At 36.1% G+C, this 22,187-nt stretch overlaps 3 protein-coding genes across 3 annotated transcripts in view; 1 reads left to right on the forward strand and 2 right to left on the reverse strand.

Annotated features, from left to right (window-relative positions):
- The window catches only part of LOC134006303 (lamin-A-like), a 154,426-nt gene that overhangs the window by 83,151 nt on the left and 49,088 nt on the right, over positions 1–22,187 (reverse strand). The gene's annotated exons all lie outside the window — the stretch shown is intronic.
- LOC134006222 (low affinity immunoglobulin gamma Fc region receptor II-a-like) lies at positions 496–4,445 on the reverse strand. The gene is made up of 7 exons (XM_062445311.1): positions 4,328–4,445; positions 3,577–3,828; positions 3,359–3,481; positions 1,958–2,029; positions 1,754–1,816; positions 906–981; positions 496–529 (listed from the first exon to the last, which is right to left on the reverse strand). Exons 1-7 carry the CDS (start codon positions 4,416–4,418, stop codon positions 496–498), a joined length of 711 nt encoding a protein of 236 aa, XP_062301295.1. The 5' UTR covers positions 4,419–4,445.
- LOC134006224 (uncharacterized) lies at positions 13,226–21,876 on the forward strand. Its single transcript, XM_062445312.1, has 10 exons — positions 13,226–13,319; positions 14,115–14,438; positions 14,817–15,104; positions 15,189–15,308; positions 15,679–16,213; positions 17,350–17,423; positions 19,811–20,134; positions 20,468–20,755; positions 20,837–20,956; positions 21,314–21,876. Exons 1-10 carry the CDS (start codon positions 13,226–13,228, stop codon positions 21,874–21,876), a joined length of 2,730 nt encoding a protein of 909 aa, XP_062301296.1.

Genomic DNA, 22,187 nt, shown 5'->3' on the forward strand with positions numbered 1-22,187 from the left:
AGTAATAAGAAAAAAAGTGAAACCATTGCAGAGTTTAGTTTTTAGTAAATATTGTCATACCACAGAAAAGTGTGTTGTTAACCACCCTGCCAAATTTGAATGATTAAAAAAATCGCCAAATATATGAAATTAGGCTTCAAAGTTCAGCCTTTTTCTCAGCTCCCAAACGCTGTGGGCGTGCCCTCCGAGTTCGCTGAAGCCCCGCCCCCTACCAAGTGTCACCTGTCAATCAAAGTCACCACCTCTACCAGAAACATGGACGCTAGGTCTGAGAGTTTTTATGCTGCTAACTCAGCTGCTAGCTCGGCGGCTAACTCGGCTGCTAGCTCGGTGGCTAACTCGGCGGCTAGCTCGGCAGCTAACTCAGCTAACTCAGCTAACTGGCTAACTGTAGACTGGTAGTAATAGTGTGCGTTTAATGTTCAATTCAAATCTAAATGGTTGAAATGCTTTTACACCTTTTTTAGAAATACATTTATGACCTATTTAATGTGTTTAGAGGAAAATGTCTCTATTCACTTTACACAGTCTTTAACAAAGACAAAGATAAGATAATGAGCAGTTAAGAGTAACGAAATACTGATGAACCAGGTTATGCAGCAAAACACTGCAATATTGCCCATTTTTTGTTAATAACTTCTATTTGCAGACTTTTATTTTGTTTATGTTTCACTTTTTATATTTTACAGATTTTACAATATTTGAAAAGCTACCACTACTTATTGTAGCATCACTGAGTGTGACTGCATGACCTCCTGAAAATAGCATACACTGTCTTTTGTTACTTTAAAACTTTTCTAGTGAAGTGCTTCTTTTGAGTGTTATACATATCTTAACATGGTTTAGTGCAAGCACATAAACTATGATTTTAGTGGGAAGAGATGCTTTATCAGCATCAGTCTTACCTGTAGTTAATTAAGGAGTAGACAAAACTCTCCTCCTGTAAATGAGGATCGGTGTTTGCTCTGCACATCTTTGGCTCTGTTTGGGAGACAAAGAAACATATCTGTCAAATCACATGATATTCAGAATTCCCTAATTAATTCTTTCTGATTAGTTAAAAAGAGCTGAAATAACATCATATATTATATTACGTTATATTTTTTATGTCTCAGCTTTTTATGTAGCACTGTTATCATTTAGAGCTGTTTGTTTAAAAATTTGGTAGGTGAGATAATTAATCTCATCGCTTACCATACAGCTGTAGCTCATTTTAAACTGTTTGGTGTATTTATGTGAAATGGATTTTTTGTTTTACTTTCCACCTCATAGCGACTATCAAACCTCAAGACCTCTGGTACAGAACACAACAACATGAGGAGCTCTTCTTTTCTGTCTGTGGTTTTCTCGTGTGGTTTATAACTGAAGGAAATTATTATTTGCACCTGTAACTACTCAAAAGGAAACACCATGTTCCACAGACAGATATCTTAAAATATTTCATTAGTCATGTAGTAAGATGATGGGTGTCAACTGTTTCCATTTGAAACAGCCATGTGACATTTACATTTTACTACAAATATTACTGAGAGAAAGTAGCAGGCCAGTGAAGAGAAAAACATTGTGCAACATTGTTTTTGCACAATCTTTGTGTACATGTGCACATGTGTCATCTTACTTTATAAAGAAAAATATATATTTTAAAATACATTAAAATTAAGGTACATGTTGCACCACAGACCTGCAGTGGTCTTGTGTTGTAGAAAATAAATGCAAGTTAACAGTAAAGTAGAAGAAACATAATGTAAAGTACCTTTCTCTTCCATTTTGACAACACTGTATGTCACGTTGTCTGGGTCAGCTACAATTTCACGTCCTGAGACAGAAATAAACATACTTAAAGGTAAATTTTACACAATTAAAACACATGATATTGCACAAACTGGTTGTGGTTTTGTGTTGTATAAACCTGAATGATGAGGTGAGTAAAAGTGAGTAAAAATTATATGTTACATACCTTTCTCCTTTCTTTGTTTTACGACAACAGCATATGTTGCGTAGTGTGGATCAACTACACTTTCCTCTACGACTGAAACAAAAGCAGGACACCAGATGTTTGCTGTTGTATTTTAGCAGAAAACGCTAATATTTGGCATACCATACACATATACATCAGTAATAAGCATATATATATATATATATATATATAGCATAGACATGCAGACAGGTGTAGCCAACATTCAGGTGCCAACATCTGCAATTCCTTAACTTTTATACAACTCACCCCTTTAAAATGTATTAAGGCTTAAAGTTATGCATAATGCTGCTTTGAGTAACAGGTGGATGCTGTACTTTCACAAGTCGCTACAACAGCAACAATTTTGGTTAGCTAACATAACCATGGTGTAACCCCAGATTCACAGAGCAAAGCTGTCACTATTCCAGTGTGTTTTCAGTTCATGAAAGTTAATTGTAGCATTTTGGTTGGCTAAAAAAACTTGTTCAGCATTTGGTTGTACTAAGGATGCTCTCTGAGGAGTCAGATGTTCAATTTTCACTAGCAGCTAGTGTTAGGGTCAGGTCTACCCTCTCGTCCACATATGGTCATTCTGACTCCAAATATCCAAGATGGCAACTTGTTGTCTTTGCAGTAAGTTGTGTCTCCCTATCTTTTTTTCCCCATCTCTTTGTAATCATTTTGCATCATTTTATAGTTGTTTGCATATCTTTGAAGCAATTTTGTGTTTCTCTGTGGTCATATTCAATATTTTATAGTCTGTGTATTTTGCCTATCTGCAGTTGCATGTGTCTCTTTGAAATTATTTTGCATCTTTTCATCGTCATTTTGTATCTCTTTGTGTTTTGTAGATGTTTTGCTTCTCCTTATGGTGGTTTGTGTCTGTGATAGTAATGCATCTCTTTTTTGGCTGCTTTGCATTGTGGTCATTTTACATCTCTTTTTGGTTGTTTTGCTTCCCTCTGACCCCTTGGGCCCCTGGACCTGTGGCCACTTGACTCGTTTAGTCCATCCACATTTCTAGAGTTTCATTTTTTCAACAAAGGACTAATTGAATAATAAAATGTCTTCTGACCATAACAATTTAAAAACACATCTACAACATAAACTACCCCAGATGGTCATAATGCATTTTCAGTAATGTTAGTGTCTGAAAGAAAATGATTTAGCATGTAATGTTAATTATGTTAAGCATATTTACATTCAAACATGTTTAGCATGCATTTATGACATGATATGATATGATGTTGGTATTCCTCACCTGAGTGTGATCCCTGTGTTGATTTTTTAGATAAAAAACAGACAAACACTGAAGGGCAGAAAACATTGGCATCAATAGAAAAACCTGGCAAAAATGTGGAAAAAGGATCATCATGAAATAATTATCTGAAACCTTTGTACCTTTGTGTTTCCTACAGAGAAGTAGTCCCACCACAAACAGCAGCAGAGCCGTCAGTAAAGCACTGACAACAATCCATAGCAGGGTGAGGAGTTGAGGAGAGTCAGTATGCTTTTCATCAGGTGCTGGGAAGAAGATATTAGGTATTTTTTTAACATTATGATTCATATCTTGAACTTGGAGACACATACATGCAGAAAAAAGAACAAATTATGTTTACTTTGTTTTGAAATTTTCAGCCAACTCTCTGGTGATTCTCCAGCTCCAGAGATGCTGCACTTGTAGACTCCTTCATCAGACTTGGAAACATTTTGGATGATCAGGTTGCCCGTATACCGGGTGCCGAGACGGGATCCATCTTTGTAGAAGTCTGCTATGTGTTTTGACTGAGTTCCCTTGTTTTTACAATAAAGAATAACATATTTTCCCTCCAACACAGGATGGACAGGACTCTCCATGATCACAGAACCAGCTGAACAACATGATAAAATGATATTTGATGTTTTTATACTGTAAACATATGTACATATATATACACATATAAAAAAAATGTCAAAATGTAGATGCAAATACTTTGGTTTACCACAAACAGCATTAGCTTTAATTGCATTTGTAGATATAGATATAAATGTACAACATATTGAATTACTAAAAAGATAATGGAATTATTTCTGTTAATGTTTATTTTGCTGTTTAATACCATCAATAATATTTGATAGTATTAAACTGTGTATATATTATATCAGTAATGTACCATGGGTATATATGTAGTGTGAAAATGTAGACACAAATACTATGGTTTATCATAAACAGCAATTGTAATTATCATTATTATTAGTAGCAGTTTTGTTAGCATCAGCTTTAAGTAAATGTCTAAATATAGATACAAATTTACAATATAATGAATCACTAAAAAAATACACAAGATAATTTTTTGTCATTGTCTGTAAAGAAAAAAAAGCTAATCATACCAGTGACAGAGATATTGACAGCGTGACTTTTTCCACCCTTTTTGTCTTCACACCAGTATTCTCCACTGTGTAATTCAAGGATAGGATACATGGTGCAGGATGGAGCTGATAAGTGGCAGCCAGAAGAGTTTGCTGGAGGGATTTTATTGAGATTCGTCTTCAGCCTCCATCCAGTGAAGACATCATTCTCATCACAATGAACAGACACATTCTCATATTGAAAGAACTGCAGTCTGTCTGGAACAATACTTGGAAAAGCTGCATCGGAGACACAGAAAAAGAAATCATCCAAATTGCCAATTCACTATTTACAAAACTAGACATACAGTGAATTAAATAAGTGTTAAGTATAAAATGTTACGTTGATGGTCATAGGCTCTTTTTTTATGGTCCACAACAGTCAGAACATCAGATACTCTGTATAATACTTTCCTACGTTTAAGAAAGTAACTATTTCACAGAATATTGCTCAGAGATACACATTTATGGTTACTAAATGAAAATTAAATGAATGATATGCTCAATTTCTGGATATCTTTCCAGAACAACGTTAACTCTGGCTATATTGGCCCAACAGCTAATTAACAATAGCCAACTTACCAGCTTTCTGAGCAAAGTAACCGTGGTGAACTTGTGCAATCTGCAGAACCAAAACTTCCAACACTGGAGAGACAAATGAAGACAGCTGCTATAATATGAGCTGGCTGCACATGTTAATGGAGGAAAGGTTGAACGATAAACTGAGTACTCACACAGTCTAATGCAGAGAGCTGTAACATCCATGATGTCTTGCTGCGGACTGTCTGAGTATCAGACTGACATGCAACTAAAACAAAATATAGGTCAGAACCTCCTCTTCCTGTTTGAAGTATTTCTGGTGTTGATGCAGCAGCAGGTCTGATTCTACAAATATCTATGAGAAGCTTGACCTGCTTCACTGGTTTGATCTCGTGTTCAAAAGAGAAAAAACTGAATGATCAACCTTAAACTATACAACCTTTAAAATATGCGTTTAAAAAAAGTTTGTGAAGCTGTCATCATCTGAACTGTTAATGTCAGTGAGTTTACTTTGAAATACTAACTTATTAAGTGCTAAATGGTAGGGGCAAAAAAAGTCTTTATAATATCATTGATATGAATGAACAAATGAATAAATATAAGCAAATTGTTAAAAATTATATATTTCTAAGCGTTTTTTAGCATCTATATAATCCACTGTCTGAGATAAAGATCTACACAGTTTTCAGTTTTCAAATTTTGTACAGCTATGGTTACATTTGTATGGTTACATACAAAATCTCTGTATTGATTATATAAAAATAGTTCTGGGGAAATTTGGCTAGAATTGAACCCTTGAGGACCCAGTACTCTGAAATGATCATGTTGTCATCTCATTTCTCTGTTTGTCTACATCTGAACATCTGAAAGTAGTCCCACTCTGCCCTCTGCTGCCTGTTGGTTATATTTCATTTTTAGGGTTCTAAAAAATAGTATAGTACATCTCATACAGCTTAAAGAAATAATTAAATTAAATTGAAAATGTAAAGATTACATCTAATAGCACAGGATAAGTAGACTAGGAATAGAGATACAGTAAACTAATAATTGTAGCAGAGTTGAGGCACATTTAAGACAACCAAGGGGTCGAGTCTGTTTGAAAGCTTTAGCACTTTTTGTTTTTGAGGTATGAACTTTCAAATATTTCTTTCCATTATAAAGTCACTGAAACATGACACAGAAACAGAAAAGTAATGGCATACATCTTCCTAAGGACAAGTATATTTCAAATGTCTGTGCAACAAATAAGTAATTATAAAACTAGATAAAGGACAATTACAGTGTGAAAGCTGCTTTTCAGGTCTCACTCGTTTAAGTAAACAATGTAATATTTATAATTATCTATTTACAGAATGGAATAGTAATAATTTTAAATGGGATATAAAACCTGAAATGAAATATTGACTGGACAAATATACCAATATGGACTGTGCTATGGACAAAAAATGAACTGTATCAAATATATAAAGTGCATTATAACAGTTTATATAACAGTAGAGGCAATGCAATGCAAAATGAGGGATGTGAAATGTACAGTCTAATGTGATCATCCCATCTTAACCCTGTTTATATATTCATGGTACAAGATGACACACACACACACACACACACACACACACACACACACACTAGACTATGTTTTAAGTAAAATGATTTCATATTAAATATCCTCAGGCCCATATTCTTAGAAATATGAAACTAAATTAGCAATGTCACATTTCACAATCACAGGCTATAAATCCCCCTTTCTTTGGATCTGGCTCCACACCTGAAAAAAAAGCCCCAGCTATGTGCCCTGGTCAGAGGTTGGTAGGCTGACATTTGATTTTCTGAAGTTACAGTATGTTCTCTGATGGCTAACTTTGGTTGTTCCTTCTGCTCCTCAGGTCCATAGACCTTTTCCCTGCCACAGTGGTAAATGGGGGTAAATCAACCCTGGGCCTCCTTTGTAGATCGCCTTCTGCTGCTGCTTTTGACTGCCCTTTTAGTAGTCTTAAAGGTGTAGTAAGCGATAATAATCCAATACATTTTAAACCTTTTAAAATGAAGTTGCACTGTTAATACAGTAATTACAGCAGCCCAATCAAATTCGAACGAGTGCCTTTAGTCTACCGTAATTACTGTAGTAGCAGCACAACTAAACGGCCCGATTTTATTAACTTGCTCAAATTTAGTTGATTTGGTAAAGTTCTTTGATTTTTTGTGCTTATATCATGTGTCAGTAGGCTACGTAGCTAGATGGTGTCTTTATCTGTCTGTTTTATTCGTGTTTGTTGCTTAAATATGATCGGAAGGCTGCACGGGTTGTTTTATTCTGAAAGACGGAAGTTTTATTATGCCGATTCTGTGTCTGACTCCCTGTCTGGTGCAAGCTGCTCTGTTGAGTTTGTCGCGAGTTAGAAACGGCGGAGGGACCGACGGAGACCCGACGGATCACCGGAGAATGAAGGCGGACACTGATCTGCCGGACAAGTGAGTAACATCAGCGCTGCTTCACATAAACTGTAACGTTACCTGCTGACATTCAACTCACTGTTTAGTTAGTCAGGATATGTTGTTGTTGTTGTGATGTTATCTGTAAAGTAGCAGACGTTAGCAGCGTGCTAATGTAACCTACAACGTAGCTGCTGTGTAGTTGCTCGCTGTATATCTGGTGTTTGTTCACTGCTTATAAAGTGTTTACAGTCATGAAGACATAGAAACACAGGTTTGCTATCACAATAATCTCACATGGGATTGAGACGCGGTCTGGTGTTAGCCAGGCTAGCCACCTGTACTATCAGAGAAATAAATGCTGATTTTGGTTTTCATTCTAATATTAACAACTTTTCTCCTCGTTTTCCCCCACATCGCTTACTATACCTTTAATTGTAAAGTCCTTGGTATGAACATCATAGTTGAGAGGGTTAGGGTTAGGGTTGTATGTTCTTTTGTTTCTTTGATTTCATGGACAATCCACTTGTGTTTTGTTTTTCTTTGAATTATTTGTAGCGCATTCATTTTGTTACAAAACTATGGTTTTGTAACAAAAGTATACTTTCATAATTTAACTTAATATTGTGTCTTTTAATCAACATTTACTTTTCAGTCCTTATCAATTTGCCAATAAAACTCTTTAATTTTTAAACCACAGTAGGTAGTGAACACTGAACCATCAGTGTACGAATCTATGTACCTTGTTATTCCACAGGTGTGGTAGTTGGACTTTTATAATATCTAGTCACTCTTAAACGCTCAGCACTGCCTCATAAATATTCAAAGGTCATGTTGAACTGATAACAACTCATTCTGAAACTTAAATGAACAATGTGCTATCAGAACTTTACTGTTCCATGATAGGAGAGAAAATCATTTACATTTTCATTATTGATAATAGACTGGACATGCATGCAGATGTGCACACTCTTAATACATATAATCACAACAATGCACTTTTGATCACATTTAATTTAAAGAGACCCAACATTCCCTCATCAGCACTTGGCAACAGTAGCAAGGAAAAACTCCCCTTTTAACAGGAAATGGAGAAGAGGCAGAGAGGAGACAGTGACAAACAATCAATATGTATGCTTTAAGCAGAATGTATGGCAGAGCTGTTATATTGGATTGCATTAGGTTACACAGGTGAATGAATTTAGTGGCTGTTGAGTTTACATTGTAAAAGTTGCAACAGACAGTAAGAAAAAGAGCGCGAACAAACCTTTCCTGATTACAGGAGACCAGGATCAAAGTACCATTTTTTTAATTTGAGGATTGCGCAACCTCTGCGTCTCCAAGGCGAGGCAGCTTCGAAACACAAAACAGGTATGTGTTCTTTTCTAATATAAATGTTGTAATGTTATAGGATTACAGACCTACAACATTACACTCATTCCATTATCAAACAAGAATTTTAAGCATGATTGATATTCTAGAGGACCTGAAGTGACTTTCGCTGCTCTGTTGATTTGTTTTTTTATCATTGCAGCTGAATTTATTTCATCCTGTTACACCTGTTGAATCACCATTGTCATGCGTTTCAACGTCCTACAGGCTTTTGTGTTTCTTTTGTTTTTTCAATGGAAAGGTGAGTCACAGCTCTTTATGGTGATTTGAGGATTGTCATTAAAGAATTATTAGAATATGCTGCTGGCTTCAAGTACGTAAATGCTTATGAAACAAGTGAATCCCTTATTTGCTGAAATGCTTTTTTTCTGCTTATTCAAGGTGTAATAATACACGGTTTATAGTCTTGCGATCATGATGTTTTGTTCAATTTCAGACCAAAATGATGAGAAAATGCATCATGACAATCACGACAAGGTAAATCCACTGTTTCCCAAACAGTCAGAGAAGACAGAGAAAAACTGGGGAGATGCGCTCATTGATTTTATGAAACAGAAAAAGGATGTGAAGAGGCAGACAGAAAAACTCAAACCACAAATTAAAAAGGTAAGAGAGAGAAAGACTGCAAGAAGAAGAAAAAGAAAAAGTGTCACACACAAAATTGACGTACTAAAAGACTGAACCTTTTTTTGCAAAATACATTGCAAATCTAGCAGAATCTGATATGTAGCTTTTTAAAACAACTATTGAAGAATTTCATTTCAAAATATCATATTTTTTCCTTTTAAACTTGCTAAAAAAATTATTGTAGCCTATATGAAGATAATTCTCAGGAGAAAGCAAGAGAAGGAAGAGGAAAGACCAAAAGTGAATAATATAATCTTATTCTACACTGTGACAGATTATTCAATATAATTTTTATCCAACAGTGAAGATATATGTTTATACAATATGACATAATATAAATCCTTCATAGATTTCATGTTGTACCATTCAATCAAAAGTCTTATTAGCATTTAATATTTTAAAATATTAAATGTTGCTGCTCTTTGTTCTGAATATAATATGTTGTGAAACAGTGTAATACTCCCCCCCCCCCCCCCCAATTGTTTTACTGATTAACTGTATTACACAAAATTACAGCATGTATCTTTCATTTTGCAGAATTTCACGAGGCCAACCACAAAGGATGGATCATTCTTAAAATCTGCCTTCACTTTTTTCAGTGGATCATTTCCCCTTGACACAGTTTTCATCCTTCTCCTTATACACACATGTGAAGGTAACTTAACACAGTGGTACTGTGCTCCGCTTTTGTTTAGGTTTTACTGTGATGTGTAGTGGTTTGCATGATAGAAACTTCCTGTTGTAAATCACTCATTTAAGATTAATTAATTACAGTAGGCCTACATGATGTTTTAATAAACCTTTATTTTACAAACAAATTTATGTTCATTCACACATTTTTAGATTATAATAATTTTACATTTTTAGTACTTTTATTAGTGAAATGCTCCTATTATAATACATTCCATGTTGTTCTGTGTTTTATGATTCCAGCTCACCTGGCTGCATCCATTTCTACGGTGTATAACCACATTATCCTGATTAGTGTCATTGCTGAATTGTCTTTCTTTGCTGCTGTGTACAAATGGAAACGTAAGTCACTGCCCATTGATTTTATTCAGGCCCTTAGTTCAGCTCCTGTATTTTTAAGCCTTATGTTGCCTTTAATCTAATATCATCTAATAATAACATCTGATAAGATATGGAATTAAACACATGTTCTCTCATGTCACACGTTAAAATATTTTTTAAATATTTGTCACTTATCACGTTCCCCTTTTCCCCCCAAAAATATCTCCAGAATTAGGTGAACAAAAAGAGTTGGTGGAGATAAAATACAAAGTGGAAGAACAGGAACAGGAACAGGTGGTTGCCACACTGAAGAACCTGAAGAAGGAACTGGAAAATCAGAAAGATCAACTCAAAGAGCAACTGGTGCAGGTGGAGGCAAAGATGGAGGAGAACAAGACGAAGCTTCAGTCAGTGGAGAAACAGATAACAGAGAAAGAGATGACATTTGACAAACCAGAGGCTTTGTTGAAAGAAAAAGAAAACTTATTAAGAGAGCAGTGGAAAATGGACGAGGCTAAAAAAATATATGAGAGACATCTGCTGAACATTGAGAAATTGTTGGAGCCAATAGAGATTCAGATGGCTAAAATGAAAAGGAAGGATGAGACTGAGTAGGATAGAAAAGAAAAGCAAAAGGCAAATGTAATCAGAGCAAAATCTCATAGTTACTAAAGCCAATTAATTTGTTTCAACTGCTGTAAACTAAAGAAGAACTAAAGAAAAGAAAAAGGCAAGAATTGTAGCAGAATTTATTGTAGCAGTGGTAGGATGTAAAAAAAAATACTCAAATACTGAGAAGAAGAAAGGAAGAAAATAAACAGAAGCTTCAGTCAGTGGAGACGGAGAAAGCGAAGTGGACACTTGATCAGTCAAATAAGGATAGTGAATGTTGAGAGACTGCAGGTCACAATAATACATACAGTAGAAAAAAGAAATAGACCTTCAAGTGTGAAGTTGTTACTTATTTGCAACCCTAACTCCTCAAAAGTATGTTGCCACAGGGTTGTTTTTTGACATTAAATGTGTAAGAAAAGTTTGTTTGTTTTTTTACTTTTTAAAAACATGGTAATGTGTTACTGTAATACATCCACTACAGAACTTTGCTAAAACATTCTCTACATTAAAATGCTTCTTGCAAAGATTGTATACTACTTTTATTGGTCAGCCTGTTTATTATGTTTGTGCTCTTTGTTTGGTTTCTTCCTTTTGAAGAAAAAGATGACCATGGCCGAATTTTCTAAAAGCATCTTAAGGCTTAGATATGATCATTAAAAACCATCTTACAAAACCTGTTTAAGCTTAAGAGGTGTTTCCCAATAGCACAATAACTGAATGATCACAGATCGATGACCATAATGAGTGACTACACTTCTACACTTGTAGGAGACTGAGAGCATCTTAAGAAGCTGCAGGAATTTTTGAATCATATATGTAATATATATCCTTCTGGCTGAAAGGCCACATCGTTATGTGTGTGGGTTGTTTGCCTCACACTGACATATAGAGAGTCTAAACAGAAATATCACCACAGACAGCTGATATTAAGAAGCTCTTCATGATGTGGGAGTAACTATGACTTTGGTAAAACAAGGCCCAGACTGGTTAAAGACTGAGCCTTGATTACTAAGATTTCATCTCTTTAATGAAGAAGTCATTCAGATCAGTTCAGAAATGTGTCAGGTGTTATAAGGAAGCAGGACTCACACTGAGTCTGATCATAGACTACAAAGATTGAATATTAACCAGTTAGTGTTGTTCACTCCAATATAATAAAGTAAGCAGCAGCCTGTATATCCCAACATCAAATCTGATCTGTTTTCTTTTGGATGTATTTGATTTTATACTTCATTCTGAAGGCCTGCATTAAAAGCTTAATTACACCTGTTCAGTAATAAGTTGTGTCTTTATAGTCAGTGTTTTCAGAGGAGACTTTTTAGCATCCACAAATGGTTCAAAGCATCAACACAAAAATACATTCTTAATATTCATGAGATACGGTATATTTTTTCAATCTTGTATTATGATAATAATATAGAAATGGGAAATTGTAACTACAGACAAGTATTAGCAGATTTTAAAAAAGGGAACGCATCTCATTTTATTACCCATGACCACATTGTTCAAAGTACAAATCATTTTTCCTGAGGACTTTGATCGCAACTTACTGAAAGGTTAGGCGACACTTTGACGCTCCCAACAGGTATGTAAGTTTTTAAAAAACAATTTTACATTGCTTAAATGCAAGAAAGTCTGCATATTGGTTACATTTGGTGTTGCATACTGTAGATTTGAACATAGGCAAGCTCTGCTGATAATAGTTGACCCAGTTGTCTCAGGTCGTATCAGTTCTTGGCGGCACCTGGACATTGCTCGGTGCCCTCCTGATCACATTCTTCATATGTTACAAGTCCATTTGAATTTTTTCATCCTGTTTTCATGTTGTATTTCTGCTGTTTGGCTTTCTTAGTGTTTTCAGTTCATATATTTATTGCATATCTATTCACCCTCGGAGACATCTGATTGACAAGAGCAGTGACACTGTTCTGTTAACACAGTAGTTGGTAAACGCTTCAAGTAAAGGCGTGGACTGCCCGTCCACCTCAAGGTTTAATTATCAGTCTTTACAGCTTGAGCACTTGATGTGGAAGTTAGTACGCTCACAAACTATTTCAGTGGGCTTTTGTCAGAATTGACAATATTTAACGATCTTGCTGACTGTAAATGTTTCAGGGTTTTTTAGTTTTAGAAATTAAACATCCTTTGTACAATTTATTTGTAATGTTTCAGTTTGATGTTTCTGGATGAATAATACTTCAAATACAAGAGTTATCTAATTGATATTTTATAAATGTGCATCTGAATTTTTAGCACTCCAGGATGGGTCACATGAAGGAAGGACTGTGTCTTAAATTTCTTCTCAGAACCTCCCAACAAATTGTTGTCTTCATTCTCCTGACACACTTTTGTGAAGGTAAGTAACACACAGGCACATTTGTTGTGTGAGAAGGTCAGCGATGTAAGGTGGAGACAGATCATATATGGATTTAAAAGTTATTAGTACAATTTTGAATTGGATTCTGTAACGGTTTGGGAGCCTGTGTAATTCTGCCAGGACCGGAGTGATGTGTTCTCTGTGATGAGTGTTAGAGAGGAGCATTGTTGCCGCATTTTTTATTAACTGTCGATTAGTAGGTACACTGATGCATCATTAAGACATGTGAATAGAGAGTTGCAGTAGTCCAGATGGGAGGAAATGAGGGTGTGAATGAGCTATTCAATAATGTTTTTTAGGGGCATTGGTTTAAAGTAGGTAGGTCCAGGACAGAAATCTTTCATCCAGACATCTACAACCCCAGGTTACCTGTGAGAAGTTAGTGAATGCATTAATAGCACATAAATGTAAATGTATATAGATGGATAGAGAGAGGGAGGAGGAGAAAGGAGAAAGGAGTTCAGTGCATCATGGGAGTCCCCTGGCAGTCTAAACCTATAGCAGCATAGACTAGGAGCTGGTCCAGGACAAGCCTCGCTGGCTCTAACTATAAGCTTTATCAAAAAGGAAAGTTTTAAGCCTACTCTTAATTGTAGAGAGGGTGTCTGACCCCCGGACCGAATCTGGAAGATGGTTCCACAGGAGAACAATAATTACAATAAAGTCTTATAGTTCTAAAACTCTTAATTCACGACTGATATCATGATATTTAACCTGACAGAGGTGAATGTTTGTTCTAAGATCAGAATTTAAAACAAAACTACTTTTTTCCAGGTCAGTCTCAGCCTGTCATGACAATGGTTGGTGATGACGTTGTATTGCCCTGTCAGCTGGAGCCTCCTGCAGATGTTACGCCAAGGATCCTGGAGTGGTCAAAACCTGACCTGAAACCCAGATTTGTATATGTGTGGCACAATGGTCAGGAACTTGCAGTGGATCAAAACAAGGCCTACAAGGGAAGAACATCGCTGTTCATTGACAAACTGAAGCACGGAGACATTTCACTGAAACTGTCCAAAGTGAAAATCTCTGACGAGGGAAAATACAGATGTTACATTCCAGATCTGGAAAAAGAATATTTTGTTGAGCTTCTTGTTGGTAAGTAAATGGACCAAATTGCACCACATTTAGAACTGAGTAGGATTTGTCAGTTGTGGGTTGTAAAGCTGCTTTGTTTATCGTTACTTCACCTGAATGTTTGATGTAAACTGTGCATAATGATGTATATGCAGGGTTTGTTTTCACATTCATCTGCTGAAGTAGGATAGTTTCCCTGAGCTCACCTTAAATCTGAGTTTAAGGCGTGTAGTTACGAGCATGATTTGTAACATCATGAGCAGTTTGGAGTACATTATGGGCCAGTATTCACCTTCCACTATACCTTGTAATGTGGAAAGTTTCTAATGATGGACCATGTGCCTTTATATGTAACAATCCGCTGATTTCTGTTTGAAATGTCTTCTCTCTCATAATCAGCGGCTGTCTCTTTACCTGGAATTGGCTTAGTGAGGACTGACAGATCCTCCAGCAGAGTGGTGTTACAATGTGAGTCTAAAGGCTGGAATCCACAGCCTGAAGTGTTTTGGCAGGACGGTGAGGGAAACCTCCTCTCTGCTGGACCTACAGAGACAGTCAGAGGTCCTGATGGTCTCTATACTGTCAGCAGCAGAGTGACTGTGGAGAATAAACACAGTAACAACTTCACCTGTAGAGTCCAACAGAACAACATCAACCAGACCAGAGAGACATACATTATTATTCCAGGTAGAAATTATTTCTAAAATGAAAAGTTTCAGCTTTAAACTGATGGAACACACTGTCTTATTGTTCTTTCTTTTATTATTTCAGATGATTTTTTCATGGCTCCATCCAGTTGTGCTGCTTGTATCACCACCAGCGTGTTGTTTAGCGTCATGTTTATTCTGGCAGTTGCCATTTTTATCTGGAAGTGGAGATACTACAAAACTGGTAATGGACACATTTTCAGTTCTTAAGACCTTAGATTGTGATGATATTAAGAAGCAGTTTATTTCTAAACAGTAATGAAAGCCAACTCATTGATTATTGTCAAACACTGAATATTCTAATGACATTATGTATCCTGGATTTCCAAGATTTACCAAGTAGAGGAAAGTAAAGTTCTGCTCCATGTTGACTTTTTCTTTTTATTATATTACTTTTTTTTACTATATTATTATAGTTTTATGTCAGACTTTCACTAAAGGGTTTCTAGAGTATTACAGACTAATCAAGATAATAAATTCCTGTCATTTGAAGGAAATGTTAACTGAATTTCTGTTTGGCTTCAGTGTCTAATGTTGATTCTGTTTTTGTACAGAGATTAAGAAAGAAAATGAAGAGCAGCTCCAGACAGAGAGCAAGAACATTGAGTATTTGGAGCTTAAACTTAATAAGGAGTTACAGCAGAAAGAAGAAGAAAAGAAAAACGTGGAGCAGCTGATTGATGCACTCGTGGAACAAAAGAAGGAACTGGTGAGCCAAAAGGAGCAAATAACCGTCCAAATGGAGAAGACAGAGGAACTGAAAAAGGAGAATAACACAAAGGTTAATGCAGTGGACGAAGAAATATCAGGGAAGGAGGGAGATAAAACAGAAAACAAAGCAACGGGATACTTAAAACTAAAAGAAATCATCTCAGAGACCAACTGGAACCTGGATGAGAGAAGACAAGAACAACAGGTACTGATATTAAACACTGATAAAATAATGGGGAGGACAGATGTGGAGTTTAAGAGAATGACAGACAAGAAAAAGCAAGTAGAGAACAACATGAAGGAAATTAACAAACAACTGGAGAATATCTACAGACAAAGAGAGGAGATTCAGAAGAAACTTGAGTCAGAAGAAAAAGGGTTAGTGTTAGGCTAAGTAGAACAACAAAACCAGCCATTAAAAAAAAAAAAACATACATGAGTCCCAGCTGAAAGTTTTCTACTATTGTGTTTTAATATTTGTTTATTCTCATTTTATTAATTTTGTAAAACCGTGATGATTGTCTTTTGCATTTTTCTTTGTTTGGAAATCACAAAATGTTTCCTTTCCATGTAACATACATGTACAATGTGACACCAGGTGGTTTTTGACTTTGTGTTGTCTGTGATAAAATGCTTTCAATAGAGCTCGAAAGATATGACTGTACACCGTTTTTCATCTTCTTCAAGGCTCTTTTTAAAAATCTACATTGGAGTAAAGAGACAGCACATACAGTAAATATGAATGCATACAGATGCAAAAATGTGAAAAACAACGATTTAAATTGTGTAATTTGATTGTCAATCCAGTTGCTAGGTGTTTTTGTTTTTAATTTTTTTTTTATTAACTGAAAAGCTTGTCTCTGTTTTTAATATAGTTTTCCTTCCCTGCTTTTAATGTCGAGTTTTCAGAGTGACATTGGTTGAATGTATTATGTTTGCATGTGATATTGTAGTCTGCTGCAGTGTAAATAAAAATGAATTTTGAATTTTGTCTTCACCATAATTGTCACTGCAAGAAATACATTACATTACATACAAAACACTATCTTCAAAATGTGTAGGAATACTCAAATAAATGTTTTATCTGATTGGCAAATAACCAAACGTTTTACATACATACATATGGCAATCATGTTATAACCCCTCATACAGTTGTGAAAGTTGTAAGCAGCACTCTCCAAGGTGCTGACCCCCCCCCCCCCCCCCCCTCAACAACATGCAGAGTAGTGGAAGGCTCATTCTCATTTAATCTGTTATTTTTGCAATTAATTAATTCGAAAATATATTAAGACTAACCATAAGGACGCATATTTTTTGTAATATATTGATGTAAACCCTTATTTCTATTTTGTTCTATGTTTGTGTCCGTCCCTGGCGAGTGTTCGCACATTGTGCACCCGCCTATTAAAATCTTGATAATGCGCCTCTAAAATAACAGTGAAATATGCGCCAGTGACTTTAGACTAGGTTTTTGTTTTTCAGTGGTGCAATCACTTTCCTCTGCCTCAAAATAGCAATGTGCCACCAATGCACCAGACCACACCTCATTTTGAGAGCAACACGCCCATGGCAGCACAGGCCGATGCAGGTGCATTTGCTATTTAGATAACGTGGGCGCAAAGCGAGAAAATGAAAACTGAGTTGGTCTGAGACTAACAAATACACATGCCTCGTGCATGCCATCCGCTGTGCCTAAGAAGCACTTCATGGTGTGGGAGTAACTGACTTTGGTAAAACAAGGCCCAGACTGGATAAAAACTGAGGCTTGATTTCTATGATTTCATCTCTTTAATGAAAAAGTCAATCAGATCAGTTCAGAAATGTGTCAGGTGTTATAAGGAAGCAGGGCTGACATTGAGTCTGATCATAGGTTGCAAAGATTGAATATTAACCAGTCAGTGTTGTTCACGCCAATATAATAAAGTAAGCAGCAGCCTGTAAAACCCAACATCAAATTTAATGTTCTTCCTGGTGTATTTGATTTAATACTTTATTCTAAAGGCCTGCATTAAAAGCTTAATTACACCGGTTCAGTAACAAGTTGTGTCTTTATAGTCAGTGTTTCAGAGGAGACTTTTTAGCATCCACAAATGGTTCAAAGCATCAAAACAATTTACATTCTTAAATAAGATTTTTAAGATAAAAAAAAGGAAACATCTCATTTAATTAACCCTTAAACAGGCCACGTGCACGAGGACATACAAACTCTTTAACACCCTGTTAGGAGCATGATTGGTTAAGGTGGTGGGTCAATAGTATGCATTTTTATACCTTAACAGGGGCAATGCATCTGGGGGAGATGCAACCCTAACCCTAACCCTAATCCTAACCCAAAATATACTAAAAATATTTGTGGAAATGTTTAACTTAAGAGATAACTACTAACAAATTATCTTTTTTACACCTTATTTTCCACTACTGCCTGTTAAAGGGTTAACTATGACCACGTCGTTCAAAGTACACATTTTTTTTCCTGAGGACTTTGATCTCATCCGACTTACAGAAGAGGCGACACTTTGACGCTCCCAACAGGTATGTGAGATTTTTTAAATCAATTCTACATTTCTTGAATGCAGGAAAATCTGCATATAGGTTACATTTGGTGTTGCGCTCTGCACACTTGAACATACACAACGTTCGCTGATAAGTAGTTTTCCCAGTTGTCCCAGGTCCTATCTGTTTTTGGTCAATCAATCAATCAATCAATCAATCAATCAATCAATCAATCTATTTGTATAGCGCCAAATCACAATAAAGTCATATCAAGGCACTTTACACATAGAGCAGGTCTAAACCGAACTCTTCAGGTTTTAATTTAAAAGAGACCCAACATTCCCACGTGAGCAGCACTTGGCGACAGTGGCAAGAAAAAAACTCCCTTTTAACAGGAAGAAACCTCAGAACCAGACTCAAAGTGGGAGAACATTTGCCTCGACCGGTTGGGGTAGAGAGGAGATAGAGGAAAGAGAGGACAGAGAAGCACATTGAAAATCAACATTGAAGTTAGAAGCTCCGGGGCAGGAATCTGTCATCCCGACGTCTACAGCCCCGGATTACCTGTGAGACGAGAAAGCACAGACAACTCTGGGGAAGAAGTTTAGGTTATTGAATGTATTAACAGTACATGAATGTTAATGGATACTGGTGGCACTTGGATGTGTTTCAAATACGTTATATTTTTTTCATCATGTTTTTCTTTCTGCTGTTTGGCTTTCGTTGTGTATTCTGCTCATGCAACATGTATTCCATGTCTGTCTGTCCTGGGAGAGGGATCCATCTGCTGTTTATCTTTCTGAGGTGTCTTGCATTTTTTTTGCCATTAAAGTTTTTTTTACAGGGATTTTTTTACTATTTAAATTGAGGGTGGAGGGACAGATTCTGTTGTACTGCTGGACAGATTGTAAGTCCATGTGAGGTAAATTTTGTGATTTGTGATAATGAGCTGAACAAAAAAAACTGACATGACTTCAGCTGTTAATAATATTTAATGTTCTTGGTGACTGTAAAAGTTTCAGGCAGTTTTAGTAGTTAGAAACATCCTTTGTGAAATCAATTTGTATTTCAGTTTGACTTTTCCGGATGAATAATACTTTGAATAACATTTTTCAGTACTTAATATTTTGTAAATTTGTGCATCTGAATTTATAGCACTCCAGGATGGATCACATGAAGGAAGGACTGTTTCTTAAACGTATTCCCAGAACCTTCCAACACATTGTTGTCTTCATTCTCCTTACACACTTTTGTGAAGGTAACTAACACAGAGACACATTTATTAGGTCCAGTAAGGCACATTGCATTGCATCACTGAACATCTTTATAACAATATTTTTTTATTGTTATACAGATTGGTCATCATTGTTGTTTTGTAGTTCTAAAACTCTTCAGACACAACAGAAGTCATGAATATTTAACCTTACAGATGTAAATGTTTTTTCCGAGATCAGAATTTAAAACAAAACAACTTTTTTCCAGGTCAGTCTCAGCCTGTCATGACGATGGTTGGTGATGACGTTGTTTTGCCCTGTCAGCTGGAGCCTCCTGCAGATGCTGCTCCAATGATCCTGGAGTGGTCAAAACCTGACCTAGACCCCAGATTTGTCTTTGTGTGGCACAATAATCAGGAACTTGTGGTGGATCAAAACAAGGCCTACAAGGGAAGAACGTCGCTGTTTATCGACAAACTGAAGCACGGAGACGTTTCACTGAAACTCTCCAAAGTAAAAATCTCTGATGAGGGAAAATACAGATGTTATTTTCCAAAACTGAATAAAGAATGTTTTGTTGATCTTCTTGTTGGTAAGTAAATTGACCAGATTGCACTCAGAAATGTGCTTTTTAAATGTTACTTCATCTGAATGTTTTATCTAAACTGTGCAGAATGATGTATGTGCAGTTCATTTTCACATTCATCTGCTGAAGTAAGAAAAGGTTTTCTGAGCTCACCTTGAATCCGAGTTAAAGCCATGTACTTACGAGCATGATCCATGATATCACAAGTAGTTTGTAGTCAATCGTGGGCAGTATTGAACTTACACTTGTAACATGGACACTTTTAAAGGATGGACCATGTGCAGTCTCATGTCACAACCCACTGATTTCTGTTAGAAATGTCTTCTCTCTCATCGTCAGGTGCTGTTTCCTCACCTGTTATCAGCTTAGTGGGGAATGACCAATCCTCCAGCGGAGTGGTGTTACAGTGTGAGTCTAAAGGCTGGAATCCAAAGCCTGAGGTGTTCTGGCAGGACGATGAGGGAAACCTCCTCTCTGCTGAACCTACAGAGGCAGTCAGAGGTCCTGATGGTCTCTATAATGTCAGCAGCAGAGTGACTGTGGAGAATAAACACAGCAACAACTTCACCTGTAGAGTCCAACAGAACCACATCTACCAGACCAGAGAGACATACATTATTATTCCAGGTAGAAATTATTTCTAAAATGATTTTCAGCTTTAAACTGATGGAACACAATGTTTTATTGTTCTTTCTTTTATTATTTCAGATGATTTCTTCATGGCCCCATCCAGTTGTGCTGCTTGTATCACCACCAGCGTGTTGTTTAGCGTCATGTTTATTCTAACAGTTGCCATTTTTGTCTGGAAGTGGAGACACTACAAAACTGGTAATGGACACATTTTCAAATGTTTAAGATGTTAGATGATGATGATATTATGAAGAAGTTTATCTCAGTACAGTAATGAATATCAATTCAGTGATTATTGATCAATACTGAATATTCTAATGACATTATGTATCACGTATTTTCAAGATTTACCACGTAGAGGAAAACTGAAGTTATGTTCCATGTTGACGTTTTCTTTTCCACAAAGACTCAAGTTTTATGTTTTACTTGCAATAAAATGTATATTATTTATTATAGACTAGTAAAAGTAATATTTTCTCTCATTTAAATGAAATAATGTTAACTGAATTTCTGTTTCTGGCTTCAGTGTCTAATGTTGATTCTGTTTTTGTACAGAGATTAAGATGCACAAGAAGAATAAAAATGAAGAGCAGCTACAGACAGAGAGCAAGAACATTGAGGATTTGGAGCTTAAACTTAATAAGGAGTTACAGCAGAAAGAAGAAGAAAAGAAAAACGTGGAGCAGCTGATTGATGCACTCGTGGAACAAAAGAAGGAACTGGTGAGCCAAAAGGAGCAAATAACCGTCCAAATGGAGAAGACAGAGGAACTGTACAAGGAGAATAACACAAAGGTTAATGCAGTGGACGAAGAAATATCAGGGAAGGAGGGAGATAAAACAGAAAACAAAGCAACGGGATACTTAAAACTAAAAGAAATCATCTCAGGGACCAACTGGAACCTGGATGAGAGAAGACAAGAACAACAGCTACTGATATTTAACACTGATAAAATAATGGGGAGGACAGATGTGGAGTTTAAGAGAATGACAGACAAGAAAAAGCAAGTAGAGAACAACATGAAGGAAATTAACAAACAACTGGAGAATATCTTCAGACAAAGAGAGGAGATTCAGAAGAAACTTGAGTCAGAAGAAAAAGGGTTAGTGTTTGGCTAAGTAAAACAACAAAACAAATCCTTTAAGACATGATTGATTTACTCAGTCTTAATGCTTATTGATTGAAGAATAAGCAAATATTAAGTCTTTTAACACTATCACAAGATCCGTTTTCATCCACCTGTTTTTACTCACATTTTCATTTGCCCTTAAAAGAATATCACAAAAGAGATTTTACACCTTGACAGTGTGACAAAGTGTAATGAAAACAGATTTAGTGATTGTGAAGAAAACATCAGATCTGCTTGGAATGATGATGAGACTGTAACGTTCCTCAAATTAATACATGGAACAAACAAATGTCATATTTC

The sequence above is a fragment of the Scomber scombrus genome, chromosome 23, assembly GCF_963691925.1.
Source record: "Scomber scombrus chromosome 23, fScoSco1.1, whole genome shotgun sequence".
In the NCBI taxonomy this organism is placed as follows: domain Eukaryota; kingdom Metazoa; phylum Chordata; class Actinopteri; order Scombriformes; family Scombridae; genus Scomber; species Scomber scombrus.

Excerpts from the sequence above, each read along its gene's own strand:
- LOC134006222 (XM_062445311.1), bottom strand. The coding sequence starts at position 4,418 with ATGTATCCTATCCTTGAATTACACAGTGGAGAATACTGGTGTGAAGAC. Across the intron at positions 1,817-1,957 it reads AAAACAAAGAAAGGAGAAAG|GACGTGAAATTGTAGCTGAC; the intron begins GTATGTAACATA and ends TTTCTGTCTCAG. Across the intron at positions 982-1,753 it reads TGTCAAAATGGAAGAGAAAG|AGCCAAAGATGTGCAGAGCA; the intron begins GTACTTTACATT and ends TCTCCCAAACAG.
- LOC134006224 (XM_062445312.1), top strand. The coding sequence starts at position 13,226 with ATGGGTCACATGAAGGAAGGACTGTGTCTTAAATTTCTTCTCAGAACC. Across the intron at positions 13,320-14,114 it reads CCTGACACACTTTTGTGAAG|GTCAGTCTCAGCCTGTCATG; the intron begins GTAAGTAACACA and ends ACTTTTTTCCAG. Across the intron at positions 17,424-19,810 it reads GGCAGCACAGGCCGATGCAG|GTCAGTCTCAGCCTGTCATG; the intron begins GTGCATTTGCTA and ends ACTTTTTTCCAG.